Raw genomic sequence first — 13,325 nt, 5'->3', positions numbered from 1 at the left:
TGGAATATTTTGTTGAGAACATTCTGTAGTGCAGGCTTTCTATTTGTAAATTCTTTTAACTTTTGTTTATTATGGAAGGATTTTATTTCATCTTCAAATCTGAAGGTTAGTTTTGCTGGGTATAGGATTCTTGGTTGGCAACCATGTTCTTTCAGAGCTTGAAATATGTTGGTCCAGGCCCTTCTAGCTTTTAGAGTCTGGGTTGAGAAGTCGGCTGCTATCCGTATTGGTCTCCCCCTATATGTAATCTGATGCTTTTCTCTCGTGGCCTTCAAAATCCTATCTTTATTTTGAATGTTAGGCATTTTCATTATAATGTGCTTTGGTGTGGATCTGTTGTGATTCTGTGCATTTGGTGTTCTGTAAGCCTCTTGTATTTGATTTTCCAGTTCATTCTTCAGGTTTGGGAAATTTTCTGATATTATTTTATTGAATAGGTTGTTTATTCCTTTGGTTTGTATCTCTGTGCCTTCCTCAATCCCAATAATTCTTAAATTTGGTCTTTTCATGATGTCCTATAGTTCTTGGAGATTCTGTTCATGATTTCTTACCATCTTCTCTGTTTGGGCAACTTTATTTTCAAGATTAAATATTTTGTCTTCATTGTCTGAGGTTCTGTCTTCCAAGTGGTCTAGTCTGTTGGTGATGCTTTCCATTGAGTTTTTTATTTGGTTTATTGTCTCCTTCATTTCAAGGATTTCCATTTGGTTTTTTTTGAGAATCTCTATCTCTTTGTTGAAATGATCTTTTGCTTCCTGCAGGTGCTCTTTCAGCTTATTGGTATTATCATTCGTTGCCTGCATTTGCTCTCTTATCTCATCCTTTGCTTCGCGAATCATTTTAATCATGTATAATCTGAAGTCCTTCTGACATTTCTTCTAACATACTGTCATTGGATTCTATTATTATAGAATCTAGATTTGTTTGGATCACTTTCTTCCCTTGTTTTTTTATGTTGTTCATGTATCTTCCCCTCTAGCAGTGCAGATCTGGGCTATTGCAGATTTCCCCCTATAGGCTTATAGTGGCCCTATAGGTTTCCAAAACCCTTTCTTTAAGGGGAGATCAATATTAGCAGTGCCCAAATCAGACTCTATGCAATCCTAGACCAAATAGCCCCTATGGGGCAATAACAAAATTGTCATAATAAACAAAGTGAGTTCAAATATTATCTTCGGTAAAACAAACAGGTTTGCAATAAGGTCTGCACTTTCTAATGGAGGACAAAGAGGATGCAGAGGGATGTAGAATGTGGCTGTTAGTGGGATAAGAAAAGAATATACAGAAGTTCTAGAAAATAGAAAGGGTGAGAGTGTAATCAAAAGAAATTGGATGTTAGCATGCAAAAAAGGGAGAAAGAGACTCTGAGGGAACAGGTAAACAAAAGGAAAAGAAAGTAAGAAAAGTAAAGAAATAAAAACTTAAATTTTTTAAAAAGGAGAAAAAAGAAAATCTACTGTATAACAGTCATATACTAATGAAACCTCCCAGTGTTCAGTAGCCTGATGCATGAGAAGTACCTGACAATGAGCTTCAAGCTTCCAGCAGGCGTCTCAGGATGGGATTTGCCCCACTCAAAGATCGGAGCTAAGGCTTCCAGGATTATCCAAGATGGCTGCTCTGGCTTTGAAATGTGTTGGCAAATGGGGAGCTGCAGCTCAGGGGTGGACGTGGTCAGCCGGAGGTCGTGGAGACGGGATGCAGTTGGCCCGGCAAGGGTCCTGGAGGTCCCGTGTGTTTGGTGTGGTTGTGGGATCCTGGAGGCCGGGTGCAATCAGTCCGTCTGGGATCCTGGTGATAGGGCACAGTCAGTCGATGTGAGGGCCCCAGAGGCAGGGAGTGATCGGTCGGGCTGAGGGATCCTGGAGATGGGGCTCAGTCAGTCCGGCCAGGGGTCCTACGGGGCCTGGCTGTTGTCTCAAAATGGTGGCAGCCACATGTAATCAAACCTGCTGGTACTGTGACAGTGAACTTCCAGGCAGCAGCAGGAAGCTGGTGCTCCACTGGCGGTTGGCGATCAGTTTGCTGACTGTTGTCGGACGATCGGGAGGTGCACCTCAAGCGTTGGGTGATGGATAGGAGTAAGGCAGGCGATGGACAGGCCAGAGGCAGGCAAATGGTGGATGATAGACGCCTGACAGTGAGCAATCTGCTCTCAAAAAAGGCGTCAATATGCTGGCAGACTGCAGGTCATCACAGCAGACAAATGGGTAAACACCAGGGGATCGATAAGCAGCAAAAACTGCCTCACCAAGAAACAGATATCCTCTGCTTGAATCCGGCTTTACGGAGCGACAAGGAATGCAGCCTCCCTCTAGTCCGCCATCTTGGATCTGGGCCCCTTCTTATTTTTTGAGACAGATCTCACTAGATTGTTACTGCCTTGCTAAATTGCTGAAGCTGACTTTGAACCTGCAATCCTCCTGCCTCAGCCTCCAGAGCCATGTGACACCATGCCCAGTACCTCCATCCTTATTTTGAGACAGGGTCTTGTTAAATTGCCCAGGCTGGCCTAAAACTTTTGATCCTTCTGCCTTAGCCTCCTGAGGTGCCGGGATTACAGGCATGTATCTTCATATCCGGCTTTTGGGAAATCCTTTAAGCTGTTTCCATATTCACCTCTTTGTCTCCCAGCATCTAACAGAGGCAGAGTGATTGCTTCCTAAGTCACAGAGACTTAAAGCTGTTATTGGCACTGGTTATAAGGAAATTGTAGTTTTCAGAGAAAGGGGATTTGTGACCTTATCAGGACGTTTATGTTAAATTAGGAAAAAATTCATCTATCAGCTTCCAAAATCCTTTTAAAAAATTCTTTAGACCTTTTTCGGTGGCAGTGGTGGTGGCAGGAATGAGCTGGTAAGGCATGGAGTTGGGTTGCCGATGCAAGCTATGACGGGCCTAGAAAGCAACCCTAGAAGACGAGCCAGAACCTTCCCTTAGTGATGGCTGTGCCCCGTCCTCCAGCTGGGCCTCTCACTGTCTCCTAACCCACCCTCCCCAAGTGATGAGGCACTCCTAAAATCTCTTCAAGATGCCCCATCTGGTCTCGTGCCTCCTCTGCACAACAAAACCCCATTGGGCCGCTTCAGACTTAATGTCTCTCCCGTCCTACATTTCCTTAGAATTCAGCTGGGAGCTGGATGTGGTGGCACACACCTGTAATCACAATGACTTGAGAGCCTGAGGCAGGAGGATCACAAGTTCAAGGTCAGCTTCAGCAACTTAGAACTTTTCTCAAAATTTTAAAATAAGGGGCTAGGATGTGGCTCAGTGGTTAAGCACCTCTGGGTTCAATCTCTAGTACAAAGAAAAAACTTAGGGAATATTTGGTATTATTTGGTTTTATTTTTTGAACTATCCTATGAGGTGCTCGAGGTCAAATTTTGAGCTTGTTTCCTGGAGTACTAACAGTAATGATCCCTGAACAGCTAATGATTGACAGAAATTTCAACCTACCAAGGGAGGGGGCTGGAGGACAGCAAGACCTCATGCTTTATCCACATGCTTGGACTACTTTATGGGTTCCTTGGGGTTTCCCCAGAGTCCATGGGTGCTCTTGGAGAATATAGTCTGAAACTAATTTAAATCCCAAGGGAACAGACTGGCAAAGAGCCTTACTTGAAACAGTGACATGTTAAGGGCCAGAGTATCACCAAGACTGTAAAAGTCCATCCACTCACTGGTCTCAGTGGGAAACAGAAAGGCTGGGCGCTACTAACATTTCACAGCGGAATCCAGGTTAAACAATCACAAGGCGTGTGAACACGGGCAAACCACTTGACATCCCCGAGCCAGCAGAAAAATTGGATAAAAAGCAATCTTTGGCAGGGCAGCCAAGGCCGTGCTGAAACAAGTTTCCCCAAACACTGCCTCTTCCTGCCAAAGCAAGCTTCTATTTATTGGTGTTTCAGATTCCCAAGATCACGTCCCAGGACTGTTAAGTGCATTATTTGGAGTTGCAACCAGCTGCCACCTAGTGGTCTAAACTACAACTGCCTACCAAGATCCTAGGTGGGGTACCAGCACAAAACCACCTGTGGGTTCATTTGTTTTTACCAACTGTCCATCCCCACACATTGCTTGGCCCATAGTACTTCATGAATGATTCCAAGTCCCCAGAATCCAAGGATACATTTCTATTATTAGTTTCATTCGCTGAAATTTGGTATGCCTGTCCCAAGTCACTAGCTGAGCTGATGTCTCAAATGCCCTGACAAACCTTCCAACCCAAACCCTAGTGGCACATTTACAACCACGGATAGTCATAGTGATCGATCTGCAAGTCAACATTGGTGTCTAACCCAGCAAAGGCTGCAGTGGTGTCCTCTTGGCACTGTGCCAAGCATGCTTTATAGTGCACAACCGTGAAAATTGTCCTCAGTCCACTTCCCATCAAAGCTGCTCTCTGGTACACCAATGAGATAGTTGGTGTCACCCCCAGGAAACTGAACACTGCCCTTGGCCACTTCTTCATGGGCTATACTGGTTCACCACTCATGGAAGCCCCAGAAACTGGTCTATTTTTCTCTTTCAAGGAAGACCTGAAATAACAAGCTCTCCAGTTGCCTATTATTCTTAATCCTGGAAAGATAAAAATTCCAGGGGTCTTCACATGGTTGGGCAAGTACCTCCACCACAGGCTGAGGATCAAATCCAGGGCCTTACGCACGCGAGGCAAGTACTCGACCACTGAGCTACAGCCCAAGCCAGTTTTTATGCATTGTACTTCCTACAAATTCCGAGCCTTAAGATTAGCATTAGTAAAACTGTTGGCCTAAACAACCATTCTGTGCTTCTTCCCCTTAAATTGTCTGTGCGAGATTCCAAAAATAATGTTTCCTTTAATCCTTTCCAGACTTCCCAGATACCAGGAACAAAATCTCAATTCCAGGCCAACGAAGAGCAACTTTCCCATAATGTATCGCTGAGTCAGCATGGCTGGCTTGGGGAAGATGCCTGTGAGCTGTGGTTCCGTAGAACACAACTGAAGGAAGGTGCTGGATAGAGCAGAGGGCACAAGGCAGAGCCAAGTTCAGCAGCCCTAATAGCAATAAGTGATGTCATCCTAGCCAAGGTAAACCAACAAAACCAATCCAATCTTGCCCCACTTACATGCAGATCCTCAAGTCATTTCTGTTTAAGCTATATAACACAAATAAAATGGATACACAGGTTTTTTCTGGCTACAAGTTTATTCAAAACAAAAATAATCCTGTCCAACTTCACTGAGGTGGCTGACCACGTCCACGACCAAATCCTCCTCTCTGCAAGAGAAATAACATGAAATCAGCATTAGTGGCACACCAGATTCCACCTCTCCTGCTTTCTGGCTTCATTATCACTGGAGAGAGACGGAAGTCAACAGCCAGGAGAGTGCAGGCCATAAACCCCAGCCCTGCCCCTTACTGGCTGTGCAGCCACTCAACACCTAAGCCTGCTTCCTCAGGGAGAATGGGCGTGTGGCCACCCAGCCCATATATTTATACGTATTCATATATGGAGGCACTCAGCACAGGACACAATCTGTTTCCAGCACATACACCTCCTTTTTACAAATGAGATATGAGAGCAACTATGTGCTGTGAAGACCTGCCTGCTAACCCCCATGCTGAGCATTTTATCTGGATTAACTAACCTCACAATACCTTTGTGGCTGTATTAGCACCCCTATTTTACAGATGAAAAAGCAGAAAAGAATCTGCCCAAGATCACATCTGAAAGATGATTTGATTTCAGACCAATTTTATTCTGGAGCCCACTCATAGTTCAATTTCAAACTCTGCTTCCTAAAAATTCAGGGAGTTATGACCATCAGTAATGAAACAGAACATCAGCATGCCACATGTACTGATTTTTGAGACTCACTTTAGCAGTTTATATATTTACTATAAAGTTTGCATACTGGGTCTTCAATATAAGACTTACTTAAACTTACAAAGTCACAAGCCTGAGATTAGTACAAGTTACTGCTTTTAGAAGTAAACAGGGGTGATACTTACAAACTGGAATTCGGTTGCTGACCCAGCCCCAGCCTCGGCTTTCTTGTCAGCACCAGCTGGAAAGAGAAACACCAATTTGAAGTCATTATTACCCTCCCTCTTGGGACACAGTCAGCTTTCACTAAGCCACCCTTCAAACCTCAGCCCAAAGTATCCACTTCTCCAGGAAGGCTGCCCTAGCCACAAAGGACCCTCACTTCCCATCCAGCACTTAGCTTGTAGAGGGAGCTCCATAAGGGAAAACTTGAAAGGCAATTAAGAGTCCAGAGGAGCAAAACAAAACTTTAATTACAACCACGGAAGAGACAAGATCAAAGATCTAGTGCTATGCTATCCTGCAGGCAGCCAGTTGTGTATGTCAAGATGTGCACAAAACACACATTAGGTTTCGAAGACTTAGAAACGAAACAATGTAAAATATCAATAATGTTTATAGGGATTTCGTGTTAAAATAACATATACTTGGCTAAGTAAAATATTAGTATCCAAATAACCCATTTCCATTGCTTTTAAATTGTATGGCTACAAGATGTGTGTTCCATGTAAGTTGCATGGAGAATGGCTGGAGGAAGTCACCCTTACTCCATATAAGGTGTTCAGGTCAAGTGCTTCCTTTTATTCTACATATGAACCAGAAAAGATGACAAGAAGGCTACAGTTAAGAGTGGTATAAGGGGCTGGGGATGTAGCTCAGTTGGTAGAATGCCTGCTTTGCAAATACAAGGCCCTGGGTTCAATCCCCAGAACCGACACCTTCCCCCCCCCCCCAAAAAAAAGTGGTAGAAGCAAAAACTCTCTTTGGCAACTTGCTTTTATATCACAATGAGATCCTTTTGCACAGTGACTAACGTGTAAGTTCTTTAGCTCCACTGTTTCCCTATTTTGAGAAGCCAGGTGCCCTCTGAGGGCCTCTGCCTAGAATCCTCTCCCCCAGTAGCCACTAGCTGACTCCCCTTCTCTCAGATATTCGCTTACTTCTGCAAAGACGCTCCGAAAACCTATCGGCAATATCACCAACATCCACCCACCTCTGCTTTCATTTTCTCCCACAGCACCCAGACCACCTGACACAAACCCAGCCTTCCTGGCAAACCCATGCCAGTTCAAAGAGAATGGCATTTTGTCTGTAATGCAAACATGTTCCTACAAGAGTGCTTGGCCTGCAACAGGCACCCAACTTGTGAACCTGTCCTTCTGGGTCAATGCAAGCAATTGCTGTCCAAAAACATTTCATTATTTTTGCATAACAACAGCTGAGTGAGCCCTGCCCTCAAGGAGTTTACAAAACAAATCAAACATGGAAAAAGGAAAGCCTGTGGCTTTCCTGAGAGCTGTTTTGTTCTAGTTACTGGTCTTTAGTGCCCCCAGCTGAGAGGGCTTTCCTAATTCCCAAAGAACTCCAGCTGTTCTGATCCTGTGAAGACTGAAACCAAGCATCTCCCTCCTGTATCTTCAAGGGCTGACAGAGAATCCAGAGTTTCTACCCGAATCCAGATTGGGTAGAAAACCTAGATAAGAAAAGATGCCGTTACTCACGGGGCACAGCACTCCGCCTGTAGGTGTCTCTGTCAGCTTCCCCTCTTGTAAGCCTTGCAGGTCGCTCGCCCTCCAGACCTACATAAATTAAACCACTGTGAACACAGGGCAGTGTAGGACTCTGTTCCCCAAAGGTGAAGAAAAATAGCCCCTCCCTCACCCCGTTCTCACTTCTTAGTTGAACTGTAAGAACGTTAGTTTTTTTCTACTGGTCTCAACATGAAGGCATTTCTCCAACCACTCAGCAAATTTAGAAATACTGCTGCAAATAGCCAAATTTTGAACTCTATCCATCTCTCCAATTGGAAAATTTAGCATACAACTAGAAAAGTAATTATATAGCCCAGAGGCCACCAAGAAGCCTTTAGTTCCTCTTGGGCTTCTGCACCTAACTCATCAGTGGTATATGTATTAACCCATTTTGTCCCATTGTCCCAGATATAAAACACCTAAAGAAACTTATGGTATATAATTATGTTGTAATAATACAATTATGTAATTATATTATTAATATAGCAACACAAACTCTAGATTATGATTTCCAAACTATTTTAGTGTACACATATCAATCTTGTTGAAATATCTGAAGAACTGAAAACTCGGGACTTCATGGGCTAAGGCACTTTTTCACATGTGATGCTGGAGGCAGAGCCCAGGATCCTGTGCATGCCAGATGACCAATTAAATACATTCCCAGTCAGAAGAGTTTAAGGCAAAGTCTACCTTTAAAAATACTCCCAAACATGTAAAATATTAACTTAATCCAAAAGTCTCTCTAGACAGTGGAATCCATATGGCTAAAATACAAACCCTTTTTGAAAGGGGGGGGGGGAGACGATTCTTTTTTTTAAAGAATGATTATAATCTGGTGTTCTTTGAGCCATACCCCCAGTCCAAAACTCGATTCTTAAGTGAATGGCAAAAGCAAATGTCAGGCCCACACAAACTGACTAAATCAGAATTTGTAGATTACCAGAAGAACAACAACATTTTCTTAAGTAGAGAAACTCTGCTCTCAAGATAGGTAATTCTGGCCTAGTCTGGCCCTGTGGAGCACTCCTATAATCCTGGTGACAGGGAGAGGAAGGCAGGAAGATCTCAAGTTCAAGGTCACCTAGGCAACTCAGTGAGACCCTGTCTCAAAATAAAAAATTAAAATGAGGGGACTGGGGTTGCAGCTCAGTGGTAGAGCGCTTGCCTTGCATGTGAGGCACTAGGTTCGATCCTCAGCACCACATAAATAAAGGTATTGGGTCCATCTACAACTAAAAAAAAAAAAAAAAAAAATTTAATTAAATTTTAAAAGGGCTGGCAATATTAGATGCAGTGGTGCATACCTATAATCCCAGCAGCTCAGGAGGCTGAGGCAGGAGAATCTTGAGTTCAGAGCCAGCCTCAGCAATTTAATGAGACAGACCCTATCTCCAAATACATATAAAAAGGGCTAGGGATGTGGCTCAGTGGTTAAACAGTCCTGGGTTCAATCCCTGGTACTCCCCCCAAAAAGGGGGGGATTGGCTGGTGATATAGCTCAATGGCAAAGTACCTCTGGACTCAATCCCTAATTAAGTAAGGTTAAAAAGGGGTAGGGAAGTAGCTCAGCAGAAAAGCCCCGCTGGGCTCAATCTCAGGCACAAAATAAAGAAAAATAAGAAAAAGATAACTCTACCTAACCATTAAAATCCCTTAAGAAGCGATCCTAACAGGTACTTGAGTTCCATGAAGTCACTCTCCAGAGGAACCTAAAGAATCTGATGATCATTTTTGGAAACTTCTGCCCAGGTGGTCACCTGGGCCCACAAACTCTCTGCAGCTCCTACCAAGTTAATGACAAGTAACCAAAAATTGCTAAAATACCAACTATGAGCCAGTAAAGATCTCAAGAGCCCAACAGTAACTCTAATACACAAAGGAACCTATCATTTTGCACCCAAATTATATATACATCCATTCTTCTGTTTTTAAAATTTTTGCTCCCCTTGCCAAGAAACCATAAACTCTTCATTTCTTTCACATGCTGGCAAACAGCTTTGCTTTGGACTTCTTGAGCAAACTCATTCTGCTAGAAAGTTATGGAATGAACTGCCACATGTGTCTGAATATTTGCAGAATCATTGGGGAAGAAAGATTAAAATTCTATTCATGTTTAACACCATTTCAAAGGTCCTGGGGTCCAGTTCAAACGTTCCAGAACTTGACCAAAGGCCCTGTATGCCACAGTCCCCTCTAAAGCTAACACTAATGATAAGTTTTAAGAACACTTCTGTCCCACACGCAAAAGAAATTATACCACTTCACATACACTGTTTCCCCAAGAAGAGAGCAACTTCAGAGCAGGACCTTGGCAGCATTTATTTGGGCACCTACCTTTGGGCCGAGGCCTGCCGGTTTCTGGTCGGCTACGGCGTAGAGTGGCAGGCACAATCTCAGGTGGCAGGTGGAGGTAATCTCGGAGATACTGGATGCCCTCGTTGGTCAGGTACCAGTAGAAATGTCTCCATGCAAACTGTTCCTTCACATAGCCTCGAGACTTGAGAGACTAAGGCAGAACACTACTGTTTAGACATAACAAAGCTGGGCACAGTAGTGAGCACCTGCAGTCCCAGCTACTCAGGAGGCCAAGGCGGACAAACCCCTGTGCACAGGAGTTTAAGGCCAGACTATACAGCAATAGTGAGACCCATCTCAAAAACAAAACAAAAACCTAATTAGAAGCTGGGAACTCTGCCCTTCAAACAGGAAAGAGAGACAGATTTTCACAGCATACATCTCACTGCCCTTCAAGGCAGCAAGGAACTACCCTGACCTCTTGTTGGAATTTGCCTTGAACATTAGTGGGAATCTGCCCATTTCCATGCCAACCCATACCTGCATGGCCTTCATGACGTGAAGGTTGGGTACATTCTTATCTGCCAGCTCTGGGTGTTTGGGCATGTGGACATCCTTCTTGGCTACCATTACTCCCTCCTTAAAAAGGAGTTCATAAATGGCAATCCGATTCTTCTTGGGCATCAACATCTGTAAGAAAATTATAATTAAGAGCATTTCTGACAATGTAGCTAGGATCCCACTAAGTTCACGACCCTAAAGTGACCACACAAAATCACTACCCAGAAGATCGAAAATTCAAAACACACCACAGAAGACATGCAGAAAAAACAGCAGAACAAACTCACCGGAGGCCAGCCCTCTCCCCGACCACCTAACGTTTCAGATGGAAAAGTGGTCAAGACATTAAAAGCGGGACACACTGATTCAACTTCACAAGCTCTCACGACAACAGTACGTGGAGGGGGAGTACACACAGGCGCGGTATTCCAGCAGTACCGGGGGACCATCAAGACTTTCCCAGTGTGGAATCGCGCGGCTGCACCTTAAAGTGCAGAGGAGGACCCGGAAATGGAAAAGCACCCCCACCGCTTCCTCAGACCACCGACAACACAAGGGCTAACGCTGCCGCGACCGACACCCCCTGAAATTCCCTACCGCAAACTAGCGCTCCAGGGCCAGGCGAAAGGTCCTACCCCGAAGAAAAAGCATGCAGGTGAGACGCGGTCTCCCTAGCCTCGCCTGGCTGGTCCCCGCCACACTAGGGCTTCAAACTCCCCTCCTCCGTCTTCCGCCATCGGGACGCCGATCTTCGCCTATGAGCACCCCTCTACCTCCCTGAACAGCGCCCCCAACCCTTCTCGCCGCTTAGAAATGGGAGTGCCAAGAGGGAAGAGAGGTCCTCGGCCCAAACCCTGGGGAGACACGGCCGCTATGGTGACAGGACGGCCCGGATGGTGGCAGATGGAACCCGAACTCCAGAGGAACTCACCACGGAGGCTTTAGGGTCCGAGGCCGAGGCTGGAAAGGAAGGGGCATGCGCGGCGCGCCGTCTCTTCCGGGCTGCGTAGCCCCGCCCCCAGCCAGGACCCGCGCGCTGCCTGGGGTGTCCTCGGCAGTGCCTGAAGAGCGGGCTCCTCTGGCGACCTATGGCCGCCTTGTGGACGCGGGCGCTAGGGAACCGCAGGCGGGAACTTCGGAGCCTGCTTGCTTCACGAATACATGGTCGCTTATGTTTAGATGGTCCCTTTAGAAACACGTTTCTTTCCCACCGGTAATTTAACTTATGCAAGTGGTATATGCTCTTTGAGTAGGAAAAGAGAAAACATAAATTTTAAAAATATGAAAATAAAAATAGTCCCCTCGACAAAAGATAATCATTGGGGTATATGTTCTTCCAAACCCAAATGCATCCACACAGATGTATCATTATTTTTAAAACTTTAATAAGCCGGGCTTAGTGGGGAACGCCTGTAACATCAGTGACTTGGGAGGCAGAGGGAGGAAGACCGCCAAATTCAAGGCCAGACTCAGCAACTTAATGAGGCACTAAGCAACTTAGGGAGACCCCGTCTCAAAATAAAAAGGTCTGGGGATGTGGCTCTGTTGTAAGTGTTCCTGGGTTCCATCCCTGACACACACACAAAAAAAAACTTAAGAGGATGTTGCGTACATAATATAAGGTGATAAGTTTTGCAAATTGTTTTTTCCTTAATGTCATGAATATCTTTTCATATTAATAACTAAATTTTAATGGCTGCATAATGAATAAACATAATTAGCTATATATTTAAAAATCACAATTATAAGTAACAATGCTACACATATATTTGCATCCTTTTTTTTAGAATTTTTTTTAGTTGTTGATGTACCTTTATTTTATTCGTTTATTTATATATGGTGCTGAGAATCAAACCCAGTGCCTCACATATGCTAGTCGAGAGCTCTACCACCGAGCCACAACCCCAACCCTATATTTGCACCCTTGCCTAATATTTTCCTTTAGCTAAATTCCTGAAAGTATAATTGCTGAATGAGAAAGCATACATCTTTAGTCTTCTTACATGCACCATGTTGATTTACATAAAGCATTTACACTCTTGCCAGCAGTTATTAAGGCTCACTCTCATTAATGCTGCTGATATTGAAATCATTCTTATGCTTTTTGGTCATTGTAATAAATAAAATGCTAATTTCACTGCTTTTTAAATTTATATACATATTCAATGTACTTTTTTAGTTGTTGATTGACCTTTATTTTATTCATTTATTTATATGCTGTGTTGAGAATCAAACCCAGTGCCTCATACATGCAAGGCAAGTACTCTACCACTGAGCCACAACCTCAGCCCCTTAAATTTATATTTCTTTTGGTTACTAATGTGGTTAAATATTTCCTTTTTAGAATTTTTGTTCCATCTTTTATTAGTTTTTTAAAATTTTTTTAGTAGTAGATGGACACAACATCTCTATTTTATTTATTTCATTTTATGTGATGCTGAGAATCAAACCCAATGCCTCACACATGCTAGGCAAGTGTTCTACCACTGAGCCCCAATCTCAGCCCCTCGTTCCATCTTTTATAAATTCTTTTCATTTTCATTACCTACCTTTCAGAGTTATTCTTTTTTTATTGCTATGAATCACTCTTTACAGAGTAAAGCTGTTAACCTCATGGCACATTTGTATATGTGTGCTGGGGATCGAACCCAGGGCCCTGTGCATGCTAAGCATGCGCTGTCACTCAGCTACCTTTCCAGTTTTCATCACAGATTTTTCAAATTCTCAGAGTTATTTCAGATAAAGAGCTAAGAATGTGTCCTGCGGGAGAGCGCTGGTTAGGTTAGGTAAGGACATCAGCTAAGACCCTGTGAGGATCTGAGATCACCTGGAGAGGATGTGGGGAGAGAGAATGAGGAAGAACCCACAGCATTTCCCCCCCTCCCCTTTGGTGGCGCTCCT

At 44.0% G+C, this 13,325-nt stretch overlaps 1 protein-coding gene across 2 annotated transcripts; it reads right to left on the bottom strand.

Annotated features, from left to right (window-relative positions):
* Positions 1-5,174: 5,174 nt before the first annotated feature.
* RPS10 (ribosomal protein S10) lies at positions 5,175-11,508 on the bottom strand. Of its 2 annotated transcripts, none has more exons than XM_079147261.1 (6): positions 11,060-11,305; positions 10,404-10,553; positions 9,903-10,074; positions 7,536-7,613; positions 6,000-6,055; positions 5,175-5,264 (listed from the first exon to the last, which is right to left on the bottom strand). In XM_079147261.1, the coding sequence occupies exons 2-6, from the start codon at positions 10,551-10,553 to the stop codon at positions 5,223-5,225; spliced, it is 498 nt and encodes a 165-aa protein (XP_079003387.1). In that variant the 5' UTR covers positions 11,060-11,305; the 3' UTR covers positions 5,175-5,222. The 2 variants fall into 2 exon arrangements, with proteins under 2 accessions (XP_079003387.1, XP_079003386.1); XM_079147260.1 differs by lacking the exon at positions 11,060-11,305 and adding an exon at positions 11,356-11,508 and having other exon boundaries at positions 5,177-5,264.
* Between the last annotated feature and the right edge of the window lie 1,817 nt (positions 11,509-13,325).

This window comes from Sciurus vulgaris (assembly GCF_902686455.1).
Source record: "Sciurus vulgaris genome assembly, chromosome: 7".
In the NCBI taxonomy this organism is placed as follows: Eukaryota; Metazoa; Chordata; class Mammalia; order Rodentia; family Sciuridae; genus Sciurus; species Sciurus vulgaris.
The sequence above is the reverse complement of the archived record's forward strand: the minus strand, read 5'-3'. Positions and strand labels throughout refer to the sequence as shown.